At 44.3% G+C, this 17034-nt stretch overlaps 1 protein-coding gene across 5 annotated transcripts in view; it reads right to left on the reverse strand.

The window, feature by feature from the left end:
- Positions 1 to 6394: 6394 nt before the first annotated feature.
- fam53c (family with sequence similarity 53 member C) overlaps positions 6395 to 17034 on the reverse strand; it is a 122182-nt gene continuing 111542 nt past the window's right edge. For all 5 annotated transcript variants that reach the window (XM_068043276.1, XM_068043277.1, XM_068043278.1 and 2 more), the window contains one exon: positions 6395 to 7856. In XM_068043276.1, the coding sequence (XP_067899377.1) occupies positions 7596 to 7856 (261 nt within the window). In that variant the 3' untranslated portion in view covers positions 6395 to 7595. The remainder of the gene's footprint in view (positions 7857 to 17034) is intronic.

A 17034-nucleotide genomic window follows, 5' to 3' on the forward strand; every position in this document is an offset into this window, starting at 1 on the left:
AAAAAGGAAAAAATAGAATATAAGAGTAAATTAGCCAGCAATATAAAAACAGATTGTAAGAGCTTTAATAGGTGTATAAAAAGGAAGAGAGTAGCTAAAGTAAATGTTAGTCCCTTAGAAGCAGAGACAGGAGAAATTATCATGGGGAATGAGGAAATGGCACAGGCATTGAACAAATATTTTGTGTCTGTCTTCACAGTAGAAGACACAAGCTTTATACCAGAAACAGACGGTAACCTAGGGGCTAAAAAGAGTGAGGAAATTAAGGAAATTAATATCAGCAGAGCCAAAGTATTGGAGAAATGTAAGAGACAAAAACCCAACAAATCCCTGGGACCTGATGGCCTACACCCTAGGGTTCTAAAAGGGATAGCTGCAGAGATAGTGGCTGCGCTAACTGTGATTTTCCAAAATTCCTTAAATTCGGGAACGGTCTAATCAGATTGGAAGTTGGCAAATGTTACACCGCTTTTCAAGAAAGGAGGGAAAGAGAAAACAGGGAACTACAGGCCAGTTAACCTAACATCAGTCATTGGGAAAATGCTGGAAACTATTATTAAGGAAGTCTTAACAATATACTTAGAAAAGAACAGTATGATTAGAACAACTCAACATGGTTTTACTAAAGGGAAATACTGTCTAACAAATTTGTTAGAGTTTTTTAAGGATGTAAGTAATAGGGTAGATAAAGAGGAACCAGTAGATGGAGTATACCTGGATTTCCAAAAAGCATGCGATGAGGGCTGATGGAGTTGGGGATAATATATTAGCATGGATAGAGGATTGATTAACAGATAGGAAGCAAAGAGTGGGCATAAATGGGGCATTTTCAAGTTGGCAGGCAGTGAATAGTGGAGTGCCATAATGATCAGTGCTGAGGCCTCAGCTATTTACAATATGTATTAATGGCTTAGATAAAGAGACAAAGAGTAATGTATCTAAGTGTGCTGATGATACAAAGGTAGGTGGAAAAGTAAGCTGTGGGGAAGACACTGGCTGCAAAGTGATATAGACAGGCTATAGTGAGTGGGCAACAAGATGGCAGATGGAGTATAATGTAGGGAAGCGTGAAGTTATTCATTTGGTCTTAAGAATAGAAAAGCAGAATATTTTTTAAAAGGTGTGAAACTTGTAAGTGTTGATGTTCAAAGAGACTTGGGTGTGCTTGTACAAAGAATGCAGAAAGTTAACATGCAGGTATAACAAGCAATTAGGAAGGTAAATGGCATGTTGGCCTTTATTGCAGTACAGGAATAAAGTCTTGCTACAATTGCACAGAGTTTTGGTGAAACCACATCTGACGTAGTGTGTGCAGTTTTGGTCTCCACATTTAATAAAGGACATTGGAGGCGGTACAGTGAAGGTTCACTAGATTGGTCCCTGGGATGAGGGGGTTGCCCTATGATGAGAGGCTGAGTAAATTGGGCCTGTATTCTCTGGAGTTTAGAAGAATCAGAGGTGATCTAATTGAGACATACAAGATTCTAAAGGGGCTGGGTAGGGTAGACGCTGAGAGATTTTTTCCCGCTGGTCGGGGAATGTAAAACACGGGCACAGTCTCAGGATAAGGGGCCGATCATTCAGGACTGAGATGAGGTGAAATTACTTCACTCAAAGGCTTGTGAATCTTTGGAATTCTCTACCCCAGAGTGTTGTGGATGCTCCTTTGTTGAATACATTTAGGGCTGGGATAGATAGATTTTTGTCTCTCAGGGAATCAAGGGATGTGGTGTGCAGGTGAGAAAGTGGAGTTGAAGCCTAAAATTAACCATGATCATATTGAATGGCGGAGCATATTGGGGCTCATACTATCATATTGAGGCCCGATAGGTCGTATGGTCTACTCCTGCTCCTATTTCATGTGTCCTTTGGAACACATAGCACCCAAGGGAGATTACTACCTCCATGGCCAGCTGTAATAATATCAGTCCTAATTCTGTCTTCAATGCAAAGGGACAGGCAGAAGCAGCTGAGACACCCCCAACTATGGGAAGAGCTAATTTAATCGCGGAACTCAATGTATGATAAAACTAATTGGACAATGGCATAACCTAAAATGTATAAATATCTTTTAAAAATCCCTGCAAAGCTGAAATACCGGGAACTCTGAAGGAGGGACCTACATGAAATATTAACCTGTCTTTCTCTTCAAGACACTAACTGGAAATGCACAGAATGCCACTATTTTAATACTAACAGATCAGGTGGAGTCACAGTCAAATGATTTGCTGTTCTAAGGACAACAGCGTTATAGCATGTAACACACGAGCTCCAAAATTTAGTGGGACAGGGTGGGTGGATAGGATGCAATTTGGAGAGCAATCCAGATCTTACAGCTTTTCACCACACATTAACTATGCCAACAAAATTGTGCTGTAGTGGGAGAAGGCACTTCATTACACAGCCAGTTCAGGGTATTCCTGAAGGGAAATTCTGCCCATAGCATCCCGGTTAAGCACAACAGGACCTACATCTGCTGAGAGCAGGTGCAGGTCCTGTCACAGGCTGACAGTGGAAAAGGCAAACAAGAAGCAATCCCAAAATGACTGACTGCCACTGAAGAAAGGGCCACAACGTGCTCATGAAAAATTAAAAAGTTGACTCGATTTTCTTCAGACCGACGCAAGCTGTGGGCACCCTCTCAGTTTCTCTCAGAAATGTGGGCAAGTTCCAGTGAGCCTCAGCAATCATGGGCTGGGAGGTGGGGTGGGGGGGGGTGAGGAAATGATCCATTGTCCCTGCTTCTGACAATCATCCAGCAATCCGTGCTGGAAAGTGTGCGTGCCTCTCTGCACACAATCCGTGCCTGGGAACCAGATGCTAATTGGAGAGGTCCTCTGTAGTCAAATACCCTGGACTGAGTTACATGCTGGAATCTATCGTGATTATTCTATATATAGGATAATGAGTACCTGAGTGCGAGTTACAGGCTGGAATCTAATCAAAGGGGTTCCTACATTACAACAGTGACTACACTTCAAAAAGTACTTCACTGGCTGTAAAGTGCTTTGGGATGTCCTGAGGTCATGAAAGGCATTATATAAATGCAAGTCATCCTTTTTTATAGGGTTTTTAGATGGTTTATATTTAGAATAAAGGATATCCAGGAATGAGTTACAGGCTGGAATCTAGTTGAAGGGTTCAGCTGGCTTTACACATCGGGAGTAAATCTCAAGCTGTTTACCAGAACATGTTTTTATTTTTTTATTTAGAGATACAGCACTGAAACAGGCCCTTCAGCCCACTGAGTATGTGCCAACCAACAACCACCCATTTATACTAACCCTACAGTAATCCCATATTCCCTGCCACCTACCTACACTAGGGGCAATTTACAACAGCCAATTTACCTATCACCTGCAAGTCTGGCAGTGGGAGGAAACTGGAGCACCCGGCGAAAGCCCACACGGTCACAGGGAGAACTTGCAAACTCTGCACAGGCAGTACCCAGAATTGAACCCGGGTCCCTGGAGCTGTGAGGCTGCGGTGCTAACCACTGCACCACTGTGCTGTCCTGACTGTGGAGTCAGGAGACAAGTAGCACAATGGATAGCAAGCTGGCTACAATTGGCAAATGAACTTTCATACAGATAAGTGCATAGTAATACATTTTGGTAGGAAGAAGGCGGCCACGTACACCTTAAAAAAAAAGCATCAAAATGGGATAGAGGAACAGAGTACAGATACACAGATCACTAAAAGTAGCAATACCAGTTATTAAGATCATAAAAAAGCAAACAAGGCACCAGAGTTAATTTCTCAAGGGATAGAATTGAAAAGCAGAAAAGTTATTTAAACTTGTATAGAACCTTGGTTAGACTACACTTGGAGTACTGAGAACAGTTCTGGTCTCCCTTTTTAGAATAGATATAAAGGCACTGGAGAAGGCGCAAAAAAGGTTTACTAAAATGATACCAGAACTGAGATGTTATACCTATCAGGAAAGATTGAACAGGCTGGGGATCTTTTCTCTAGAAAAGAGAAGACTGAGGGATGACCTGATCGAGCTCTTCAAGATTATGAAAGAGTTTGATAGAGATGTTGTTTCCACTTGCATACGAGACGAGAACTAGGGCCATAAATATGAGATAGTCTCTAATAAATCCAACAGACAATTCAGGTGAAACTTCTTTAACCCAGAGTGAGTGTGCAACTCGCTACCACAGGGAATAACTGTGGCAAATAGCATAGATGTATTCAAGAGGAAGCTAGACAAGCAGATGATGAAAAGAATAGGATATATTGATGAAGTTAGATGAAGGGTGGGAGGAAGTTTGTGTGGAGTATAAACACTGGCATAGACCTGTTGGGTCAAAGGCCTGTTTCTGTGCTATAATCACTGTATGATTATCAATAGTATCCAAAAGGAGGTATCAGTCTCGACGTTACTCCAACTTCACTCTTAGATTTATAATATGCACTATGCCCAACTGTTCCACTGCCCTTTACCCATGAGAACTCCCAGATGACCAAGTTCAAAACTAAATCAATAGCTTCAACTGTCAGAAACATAGTACTCCCAATGCAAGGGCAGTGTTGTAATGAATCCTAGGAACTCCAGTGAGTGCAATTGAAATGTATAGTCACGTCTCAAATGAGAACTATTTGTAGGTAAATTTTTTTTTTAAATCAATAAAACTTTACACTGGGAAGTTAACAGGCGGCACAGTGGCGCAGTGGTTAGCACCGCAGCTTCACAGCTCCTGGGACCCGGGTTCGATTCCGAGTACTGCCTGTGTGGAGTTTGCAAGTTCTCCCTGTGTCTGCGTGGGTTTTCTCCGGGTGCTCCGGTTTCCTCCCACAAGCCAAAAGACTTGCAGGTTGATAGGTAAATTGGCCATTATAAATTGTCACTAGTATAGGTAGGTGGTAGGGAAATATAAGAACAGGTGGGGATGTTTGGTAGGAATATGGGATTAGTGTAGGATTAGTATAAATGGGTGGTTGATGTTCGGCACAGACTCGGTGGGCCGAAGGGCCTGTTTCAGTGCTGTATCTCTAATCTAATCTAACACTGATGTTTTTAATTCCACCTTGGATTTCAGTCAGTCCAGTACAGTCCAGTTCTTTATTATTGAAGGCCATCCGCTGATAGGGAATGAGGCGCGGGATGTGTTTTTTGTTGGATATTTGCAATAATATTATTTGACTTGTTTTTGTGCTCCTGCCCTTATGTTGTGATAACGAAGCTGGGTGAGACAGATTGGGTCACAAATTCAATTCTGTTGGCCAGTTTCAGGTAGGACAGCCTCAATTGCTCAGAAGTGGGAGAGGAAAAGCCCCTCCCCCACTCCCCACTATACAGGGTCCCCACTTACAATTGCTATCTGATGACTCCTGCTAGATCCATGTGTGGGCATAAGGTAAACACTAGCTTGGCTGCAACACGAATAGCTCACCCACATTCAGGACACTTATGCGCAGAAAATAGGGCAAATTTTGCCACATCCGATGGCAAGTCAGCAGTCCTGAGAGAAGAGGGGTCAGAATCTTCTAATAGGTTGTGTAACTCAGTCCAGTAAAGAAAGCACAAGTGAAACCAGGGATGTCACCATTCAAACTATTCAAAATTTCTGGAAAACAGACCAATTATTGCAAAGTGGCTTCAGCTGAAAACCTGTTTTCCCAGACAATCCCATTAAAAACATTGATTTTTTTTCTATTGGACACAGTGGTAACCTTTGACCTAGGCCTCATTAAAACCTTCTGGCCCTTTCATTTCATCCCAGTAATGGCCCCACCACACTACAAACTGCTTCAAGTGGACTAACCCCAGGTGGTGAGTAAAAATTAAGTAAATATGTGCAGAAAACCCTATGGAAAGTTTTACTGTTTAATTGCTGCAGTCTAACCTCCTCCCCATTAACACTTGCACCTAGTGAGGTGCAGAAGGCCCAGTGTACTGGGACACTGTGATATTTATGGAATGCTAAAATGGGGTCAAGGCAGGCCAGAATAATCACTCAGCAAGCTGCGAGGGAAATGGCAGCTGTTCTGCTGCTGATGTTACGAGCTCATCTTTCTCTCTCTGCGCCCCCTCTTCTCTCCTGAAGGCTGGGATGGGGTTCTACCCTGCCAAAGTTGCTCTTATTCATGTGCGAGTCTTGCAAGGAGTGTCTGCAAGATATTTGATCACAGATGGATTCCAACCGAGTCCAATCTGGTCCTCATCATACAGTTTCATTCAAGGCATCAGGGCAGTGCAATTCCACCCATTCCCCCGCACCACCTCAACTATTGGCACTGAAGCCAATTGTATTGTCCTGACTGTTGCCTGGCTAACTCAGCACAGACTGAAGATCAAACATGGTCTGAATTCTCAGCTGCTTAGCCACAGTGCTGCTCGAAAGGTTCAAACTCCAAAGTCAAATTTAAAACACAAATACGCAAACTGTTCAAAAAATGTTTCACTTTTATTTATAAGGCAATGAATAAAGAGAGCAGGTGGTCGTTATATTATCACAATCTTTGATTAAATTTATTAGAAACACTGGGAACTCTTCAAGAGGACCAAGGAAATCGGCTGGAAGTTGCGAATCTTTGATCTTGGTTCAGAAATTTGGTGCAATGGCTAAAATACAACAAAAATATAGAGTCTCTTCAAGTACAGTCGACACAAGGTAACAAAACAGACACCATCTCACATAATCACTATACACCTTCCAGACCATCAGTAAACTCAACTGGCTGCTCTTGCCCAACTTGCTTCTCTCTCTTTCCTTCCCTGCTGCTCCCCATCTCATTCTTTGGCCAGCTGTGAGACCTGGGCTGCAGTACACAGGGCAATCATTTTACCATGGCAGATTTTTTTACCTAAATAAAACTACAACTCCCACCTTGTACAGATTCCCTCACAACTGAAGAGCATGAAGCCCTTCAAAAATCTGCAGATGGCCAAATCTACTTGGATACAATGCTCTGTTTTTTATTTTGCTTTTATTTCCAGTCCTGGTGGGGGGGGGGGGGGGGGGGGAGCCAGGGTAGAAATGGGGTGCGGAGGGGGTATAGAGAAGAAAGGAGAGAAAGAGAAGCCAACCAACTCATTAATTATAGCTTTGAATTGTAAATAATGTGAAATTGAAGACATGAGTCTCAATTTCAGGGCTCCTGAAAACTGCAATATTGTCTGTGGAGGCCAAGGGCCCTTTGCTTCTTCTCACTGATCCCTCTGACTCATTTACTTCTGAAGGCACCATTTGGTTATTACTCCCAACTGGTCCCAGAAAGCTGCCACACAATGTTTACTGCAGATGCACTATGTGCATATGGGCTTTAGCAAGTGATGGAGTGTAGTGAAGTCTAAATGGTTCATCATTTGACGAGCAGCAGGGGAAAAGGAGAGCAAGAGGAATGGCACAACCAGTCCGCCAAGACCTAAGGCTCTTTACCCCACTGTTCTAGGTAAGGGGGCTCACAGGCCGCAGCCCACATGACTCCCACAAAGTTGTGCAATTGGGAAAGTAGTGTAAAGACGGAATCTGGTGGGGAAAACAGTCTACGTGACCCTTGTACTTTGTGCACATGGGATGCATTTTAAGGCGTAATCCGATGTGGTAAAAAAATAATAGTCCTGATATTTGCTTAACTGAGTTGGTTCAGTTTTCCTCGATCATTTCCAAATCTAGATCCTCACAGGTTCGTTGGAACGGGATGGCTTCCGTGCTGCCACAATAATTCTTGGGATCCTCCTCTTCATCACTTTCACTCAGTGTTTCAATCCGGCAGCTGCTTGCTGGGGAGCTGTGCGACAAGTCCAAACTGAAGGCTGCGGTGTCCGGGATGGATACGGGAGACGTGCCCTTCGGGGGTTTTCTCTCCTCCAGCTCAAGGCAAGCAGGACTGCTCAGATTTCTCCTCTGCAACCGAATGAAAACAAAGTGAAAACCCTCATTGGAACAAGAAGTCTGAATGTAAATTTACAGGGTAATGACAGCAACCATTACAGATTATGGTGCAGCAATCCAAGCAGACCGAGACCACTTTAATATTTGGAGTGTACAGCAACAGACTTATCTGCTTTCAGGGGTTGAGTGGAGCCTGTGTTGAGTCTCAATGTTAATATTAAAGTGGAGAATCCCAGAAAGCAGTAAGAATTCACCTGGATGAACTAGGGCTATACTGGTCATACCATCTCTCATTCACCTTTTCCCCTCCCCCCACCCCCTCCTGCACATTTTCTGCCACTCTCCTGAAGGTGAGGGAACCTATGCTGGGTGCAGTTTCACAGGCATTTCTGGTCTCTCTCCAGATTTGAAGAATGAGTCAGTCAGCGTGTGTGTGTGTGTGTGTGTGTAAAGCGGGGGGGGGGGGCATCACAGTTAAACTCAATTCTGTTTTCATTCAATATTTACATGCACATTTCCAGAAGAGGGTTACTGAATTATCAGAAGAAACCCTGACTGATTTTCATTTCTCACCCCTCCCCTCAGCCCAGGGACCAAAGTACCCTTGCTATTCCTACTGAAATCAGCTAACTCAGCAGTGCCCCAGGATTTAATCTGTGACCATCCTGTCATGTGTGCCGCGCCACACCACGAGACACACATCCACCAGGGAGCGGCTTATCAATAAGTGACATTGCAACTAAACAAAGAGCAGACAATAAAGAACCTCTGACAAGAGGCTGGCTCAGCTGGGATTCTGTACATAGTGCCAGTTCTACAGCAGACCTTTATATATATATATATATAAGCAGCACTGAAAGGGGATTTATCTTTGCAACAGAGGCAGTGCCTTACACCGAAGGATGGAGCATAGCAGAAAGGGGGAAGCATGCAGGTCAAACTTTGTGAGCCATTCTACTTCTGGGCATTATTTCATTTTTTATGCACACACCACCTTTACTATCAGGGGGATTAATGGAAATCTCAATTTCTGATAATAGGAAGCCATAACATAGAACATAGAACAATACAGTACAGGCCCTTCGGCCCACGATGTTGTGCCGAACCTTTAACCTACTCTAAGATCAAACTAACTACCTACCCTTCATTCTACTATCATCCATGTACCTATCCAAGAGTCGCTTAAATGCCCCTAATGTATCTGCTTCTACTACCACCGCTGGCAGCGCATTCCACGCACCCACCACTCTCTGTGTAAAGAACCTACCTCTGACATCTCCCCGAAACCTTCCTCCAATCACCTTAAAATTATGCCCCCTAGTGATAGCCCTTTCCACCCTGGGAAAAAGTCTCTGACGATCCACTCTATCTATGCCTCTCATCATCTTGTACCCCTCTATCAAGTCACCTCTCATCCTTCTTCACTCCAATGAGAAAAGCCCTAACTTCCTCAATCTTTCTTTGTAGGACATGTCCTCCAGTCCAGGCAGCATCCTGGTAAATCTCCTCTGCACCCTCTCAAAAGCTTCCACATCCTTCCTATAATGAGGCGACCAGAACTGAACACAATTTTCCAAGTGTGGTCGAACCAGGGCCTCATAGAGCTGCAGCATAACCTCGCGGCTCTTAAATTCAATCCCTGTTAATGAAAGCCAACACACCATACACCTTAACAACCCTATCAACTTGGGTGGCAACTTTGAGCGATCTATGGACATGGACCCCAAGATCCCTCTGTTCCTCCACACTACCAAGAATCCTGTCTTTAAGCCTGTATTCCGCATTCAAATTCAACCTTCCAAAATGAATCACTTCACACTTTTCCAGATTGAACTCCATCTGCCACTTCTCAGCCCAGCTCTGCATCCTGTCAATGTCCCGTTGCAACCTACAACAGCATTCCACACTATCCACAACTCCAGCAACCTTCGTGTCATCGGCAAACTTGCTAACCCAGCCTTCCACTTCCTCATCCAAGTCATTTATAAAAATCACAAAGAGCAGAGGTCCCAGAACAGATCCTTGTGGAACACCACTGGTCACCGAGCTCCATGCTGAATACTTTCCATCTACTACCAGCCTCTGACTTCTATGGGCCAGTCAATTTTGTATCCAGACAGCCAACTTTCCCTGAATCCCATGCCTCCTTACTTTCTGAATGAGCCTACCATGGGGAACCTTATCAAACGCCTTGCTAAAATCCATATACACCACATCCACTGCTCTTCCTTCATCAATGTGTTTTGTCACATCTTCAAAGAATTCAATAAGGCTTGTGAGGCATGACCTGCCCCTTACAAAGCCATGCTGACTGTCTCTAATCAAACCATGCTTTTCCAAATAATCATAAATCCTGTCTCTCAGAATCCTCTCCAATAATTTGCCCACTACCGACGTAAGACTGATTGGTCTATAATTCCCAGGGTTATCCCTATTCCCTTTCTTGAACAAGGGAACAACATTTGCCACCCTCCAATCATCTGGTACTACTCCAGTGGACAGTGAAGACGCAAAGATCATCGCCAAAGGTGCAGCAATCTCTTCCCTCGCTTCCCGTAATATCCTTGGGTATATCCCGTCTGGCCCCGGGGACTTATCTGTCCTCATATCATTCAAAATTTCCAGCACATCCTCCCTCTTAACCTCAACCTGTTCGAGCGTATCAGCCTGTTCCACGCTGTCCTCACAAACGACCAGGTCCCTCTCACTAGTGAATACTGGAGCAAAGTATTCATTTAGGACCTCCCCTACCTCCTCCGACTCCAGGTACAAGTTCCCTCCACTATCCCTGATCGGCCCTACCCTCACTCTGGCCATCCTCTTGTTCCTCACATAAGTGTAGAACGCCTTGGGATTTTCCTTAATCCTACCCGCCAAGACTTTTTCATGTCCCCTTCTAGCTCTCCTAAGTCCATTCTTCAGTTCCTTCCTGGCTACCTTGTAACCCTCTAGAGCCCTGTCTGATCCTTGCTTCCTCAACCTCAAGTAAGCTTCCTTCTTCCTCTTGACTAGCTGTTCCACATCTCGTCATCCAAGGTTCCTTCACCCTACCATCCCTTCCCTGCCTCATTGGGACAAACCTATCCAGCAGTCGCAGCAAGTGCTCCCTAAACAACCTCCACATTTCTGTCGTGCATTTCCCTGAGAACATCTGTTCCCAATTTATGCTCCCCATTTCTTGCCTAATAGCATTGTAATTCCCCCTCCCCCAATTAAATATTTTCCCATCCTGTCCGCTCCTGTCCCTCTCCATGACTATAGTAAAGGTCAGGGAGTTGTGATCACTATCACCGAAATGCTCTCCCACCAAGAGATCTGCCACCTGGCCTGGTTCGTTGCCAAGCACCAAGTCCAACATAGTCTCCCCTCTAGTCGGCCTATCTACATATTGAGTCAGGAAACCTTCCTGGACACACCTGACAAAAACTGCTCCATCCAAACTATTTGAACTAAGGAGGTTCCAATCAATATTAGGGAAGTTGACAACAACCCTGTTACTTCTGCACCTTTCTAAAATCTGCCTCCCAATCTGTTCCTCCATGTCTCTGTTGCTATTGGGGGGTCTGTAGAAAACTCCCAACAAAGTGACTGCTCCTTTCCTGTTTCTGACTTCCACCCATTATGACTCAGTAGACAAACCCTCCTCGACGACCTCCCTTTCTGCAGCTGTGATACTATCCCTGATTAACAATGCCACTCCCCCACCTCTTTTACCTCCCTCCCTATTCCTTTTGAAACACCTAAACCCCGGAACATCCAACATCCATTCCTGCCCCTGCGATATCCACGTCTCCGTAATGGCCACAACATCATAGCTCCAAGTACTGATCCATGCTCTAAGTTCATCACCCTTATTCCTGACACTTCTTGCGTTAAAATATACACACTTCAACCCATCATACTGGCTGCAACTTTGCCCTGTCAACCGTCTAACCTTCCTCACAGACTCTCTGCACTCGGTATCTGCCTGTTCAACAGCTACCCCATCCACTGATCCGTGGCTCCGGTTCCCATCCCCCTGCCAAACTAGTTTAAACCCTCCCGAAGATCTCTAGCAAACCTCCCGCCCAGGATATTGGTGCCCCTCCAGTTCAGATGCAACCCATCCTTCTTGTACTTACAGAATGTTATCTTGCTGCTTATTATTTTATTTTCAGACAGTCATGTAAACAGCAGATCAAACAGAAGATTTCTTCAGAGTTGGAAATATCACTGGTCAAGTCCAAATGTGCATGAGTCAAATGCTAACAGTGTAGTACCCAGCTCCTTCCACTGGATGGTGTTATAGAATGATATCACGGCAATAGCCAATTCACTCCACTGGGTAGTGCTGTGCTGATAGAGGGGCTACAACCTGGTAAGGTAATGGCGATGGCATCAGAGACCAGTTCAATGAAGGGAAGATTGGGGAGGGGGGGGGGGGGGGGGGGAGGGGGGAGTGGAGGAATTTTTTAATTTTTGCTTCACATTTTCATCCTTTCCATAAAGTGTACAGTTTGACTGGCACCTGGTGCCTTGTATTAACTGTAAGTGATCATACCTGGTATGCTAACAGATTATTTGACCATGGAGGGGAACACAATGGAGTCTGATCTGGCCCTTATTCAAGATCCAAAAGAAAGGGGTTCTGATGAAAGGTCACAGACTTGAAACATTAACTCTGTTTCTCTCTCCAGATTCAGCCAGACCTGCTGAGTATTGCCAGCATTTCTTGTTTTTATTTCAAAAGACTTTCATTTATGTTGTTTCTTATTGGTGTCTTAGAAAGCACAAAAGTATTTCACATACAATGAACTACTGTGAAATGCGGTGACTTTTATAAGTTAATGTACGCAGTTCCAGTGGGGGAGGGGGAGCTCACCAATAGCAAATTCCACCCCCAACGCCACCCGCGTCCCCGGGGAATGCTGGTCAAACATAGAACACTTTATGGTGCACTAGCTAACTCAGACCAGACAGGGGATTGAACCAGTGATTATACTTCAAAATCGCTTCATTGGCATAAAGTGCTTTAAACATTGAGGTTGTGAAAACTGCTATATAAGTCTTTCTTTCAGTGGCATTGTTACATGAACCCATTTGGAGGGGACAGGGGTTTTAAAAATAAGTAATACAGAAGAAAGTGGACAAGGGTAAAACAAATCTTCTGACAAGTGGTTGAAGAGAAGCTGAGCTGTGAGTAGGCCAGTCTCCGGTCCTCCCAGCTGAGTAACAGTGCTGCAAACAGACACTTAAAGTGGCACGCATCAACTTAGTGCATCTCAAAACTATTTATATATTAGTCCCAACTTTTTTTTAAAAAAATAGTTGTGTGTGCACGCACCCGTGAGGGAAAGAGAAAATGACCAACAGCTCCAAATGTTATTTAAAGATCCCAGTGTTTTTTTTTCAGGAAGGGAAATGAGGATACACCTTTTACTGTAATTAGTGAGCAAATCACCCCATTAGGTTTGCAATAACAAAGCAAAATGGATTTCACAGACTGCAGATGATAACCATGGATGACAAGTTAAACCCTATACCAACAGGTTCTCTCCACCACCCCCTACCCAAACCATGCTGGGCCCAACATATAGTAAAGATCAGTCTCCTACATGGTATGTCTGTGATGTTACAAAGAGATTATCTTTCGCCTGCCCTTCACCTCCCCGCCATGGTCCTTAGGTCAGATGTCACCCTATTGTTCCCACATGGCTTATCTTTAAACCAGCTCTCCCCAAAATTGGTTTTAATATATAAAAGCAAATCTTGCCACTTTTTCAGAAAAACAGAGACATTAATGGCAGGGCAATGAGGAGACAAGAGGAAAAAACACATCAACTTTCCAGGAAGATAAAAAGTCAGAGGAAGCCATAAATCCGCACTCATTAACAAGGATACTGACTGAGTTCCAGCAGTAAGGACAACATGGTGCAAGCGTCATTCCAAATAAATTATACAATCAGCCCCTTCACGTCCCTCAACAAAGAGCAGGCCCTGTATCCCTTTTTTACAACACTAACCATTGCATTGTTTCTGGCTGTCCTTTCCCTGCTGCTAAGGAATCATTTATCAGCATTCTCCAATTAAACTACCAACAGGGAGAGCAGAGAGCTGCTTTGAAATGTGGAGTCATTGAGAAGCTAAGTGTGGGAATATTGCTCAGAATTACAATGCTGATGGACAAAAGGATTCAAGGGGTTTCCTGGCTTTTGGCAGTGCAAGGCTGATCCTTGCCCGCTGGCCCAGGGAAACCAAGTCAGCAGCTTTAAAAACTCCATGTCGCGCACTTAGGAATTTTGTGTTTACAGGCGAGAAGCTGCTGTTTAAATAAGTCAGGCACAAGGGCACTGGTTGCTGAACAAGCAGCCCCATTTGTGTAGTTGAAGATGGCAGCATAAAAGTCTAGACTCGGAATGAATGAAATTCAAATGCCCGCGCTTCGCCCTCACCCCCCCCAACTCAAGCTAGTCTGGCAGCTTCTGTTCAAGGAGATTTCAATTTGGGCCCAACTGTCGATAATGTTGGAATGTAAATCAGCATTTTCTGGCAACTCATGATTTAAACAAGAACTTACTGTGGTATTGCAGTCAAAGCATGTTGGGGTAACACTAATCTTTGCAGTCTCCATTCTAAAATGGTCACTTCATGACATTAGCGAATAGGCAAGCCTAGTAATAAAAAATTCTCAAAACTCCATCTGATAAATTAAAACTGAGCTATTTTGTGTGGGTATGTGGGCTGCCTGTAGTAGCAGAAATGGGCTAGTTGGGCTGAGGTCTACATCCCTTCAATATTTACCAACAACTGGCGACATTTATATAGCACCTGTAACACAGAAAAACATCTCGGGTTTGTTCCACTCACTGACAAGCTGTGCAATAAAACCTGGGAACACCTCAGGAAATGGAACTAGACACAAGAGATTCAGGATGCAATAAAACACAGTAACCAATATGTGAGTAAATAAGGAAACAGCTACTCACTCACCTGAATGGTTGCCAAAGGCACCTGGTTGACAGGGAATGGGGAAGGGAAAGCACACGAGTAGCATTGTGGTCATGATACTCATATCAGGTCCCCATACGGCCTAATGGGTAATGGCAGTGTGCTGGTCTCAGGCAAGAGGAGGAGGTACTATTCGCCTCAGTGAATCTGGGATTAGGAGGAGGAAATCTGCCAGGGTCCCACTCAGTAACTGTTAGAGTGCAGGAAGCAGCCAGTGCGTGAACCTGAATCCCAGGAGCAGCCTGTGACCCCAGCAGGCCAGTGGTGTACAAAAGGCCCAGGCATAATCCATTTGCTCCTGTGCAGATTTTCAGCAGCCAATTTCTGGCATTCACTCCCATGATCACAATGACATGATGCTGGGATTCTAAGGGAAGTGCTTGTATCAGCCACAATTTTCAGCACTCTGAACTGAGATTTTCAGAGTACAAATAAGACATGTTTCTTTATCCCAGCTGTCTGCGTAGTCCAAACCATCTCAGTAAATGGGCGGTACAGTGGTTAGCAGCGCAGCCTCACAGCTCCAGTGACCTGGGTTCAATTCTGGGTACTGCCTGTGTGGAGTTTGCAAGTTCTCCCTGTGTCTGCGTGGGTTTTCGCCGGATGCTCCGGTTTCCTCCCACATCCAAAAAACTTGCAGCTGATAGGTAAATTGGCTGTTGTAAATTGCCCCTAGTGTAGGGAGGTGATAGGCAATATGGGATTACTGTAGGGTTAGTATAAATGGGTGGTAGTCGGTGGGCCGAAGGGCCTGTTTCAGAGCTGTATCTCTAAATAAATAAAATAAATAAATAAATCTACTCAACAAGCAAGTAACTGCTCAGACAGCAGAGCCCTCCTGCTTAATTTGGGCTCAGCACGTGTTATTCTTTAAAAATATTCACTGTTACCCAGGAGTTGCACCATTAAAATAACTGTGCCCACAATGAATTACTGTGAAACACAACCGCACGAATGCCGTCTCTCACCATCACCAACTCATGTTAACATAAGAGTCTGAAAATTAGTTGGTTGCCAATATTAGTGGACCAATAATTTATGGCATTTTATTGCCTGTTACTTTAACAGCAACCCTAGCCCATTTCAAATATGCTCCTTTATTAAAACAGCTGGACTGAGGGACATTAGGTAGCCACCCACAAAAATCACCAGTCGTACTTTCTTAAACCATGATTTGAAGAAAACCAAACACTGAAGGGTCACCAAGTTGTTCTTGAAAGCGATGTTAACCCAGTGGCTCAGCAAGTTTATTCAATGATCATGAGGCTCTGTTCTCAGTCTATGCTAAGCATGTTCACCTCGACTGGGGAGGCAGAGGGGGTTCTGCAATTGACCCAGCACTCCTAAACTAGGGAAGGATTGCTGCTCTTGAATGCTATCCAGTGATTGCTAAATGTACATATATGGCTATCAGATGAGGACAGGATTGAGCTTAAATGTGGTGCTCCCATGGTCAAATAGCTTGCTTGCTCACTGCCTAGGGTCGGGAGTGAAGAATGAGCACTTAGGCTAGGGACTGGAGATAACTGGCATTCATGGAACCATAGCTCAGTGAAGGGTTAATGTCCCTAGGAGAAGAAAACTGACTATTCACCAATTTTTCTTCAACAAAGCTCTTCATGAATAAGCTAAACAGTGACTTTGAGCCTTGGTGATGCTCGAAGTATCCAGTTTGTTGTGGATCACATGTATGTCTATATTTTGTTTACTTTCAGAGATCCTCAAAAGCTTTGGATGGAAAGCACCACTCATATCATAACCTGAGCTGCTAGCCCAGAAAGAGTAATCGTCTACTGAATGAAACCTCAGCTCAGGTCACTGTGCAGAGAGCGGGAGAGGGAGAGGGAGAGCGGCCTGCTGGCTCTTGCAAGCTTCAATGCCTCCCAGCCTCATCTCGGTGAACAGAGTTTTACAGGCTCCTCTTTAGAAAGGAGCTGCTCCTGAAAGTCATTCATTCGTTGACCCCTGCACACTTGGTCACTAGCTGAGCATGGCATCAGGCTCGATTCTGATACAAAAACAAGAAATGCTGGAACCACTCAGCAGGTCTGGCAGCATCTGTGGAAAGAGAAGCAGAGTTAACGTTTCGGGTCAGTGACCCTTCTTCGGAACCGATTCTGATGCTGCCTATAATGGAAAAGCTAGACAACCTCAGCTGGGAAAAATAACCATTTAGGCAAAATACTGGTCCACACTGGAGAAC

The sequence above is a fragment of the Heterodontus francisci genome, chromosome 12 (assembly GCF_036365525.1).
Source record: "Heterodontus francisci isolate sHetFra1 chromosome 12, sHetFra1.hap1, whole genome shotgun sequence".
In the NCBI taxonomy this organism is placed as follows: Eukaryota; Metazoa; Chordata; class Chondrichthyes; order Heterodontiformes; family Heterodontidae; genus Heterodontus; species Heterodontus francisci.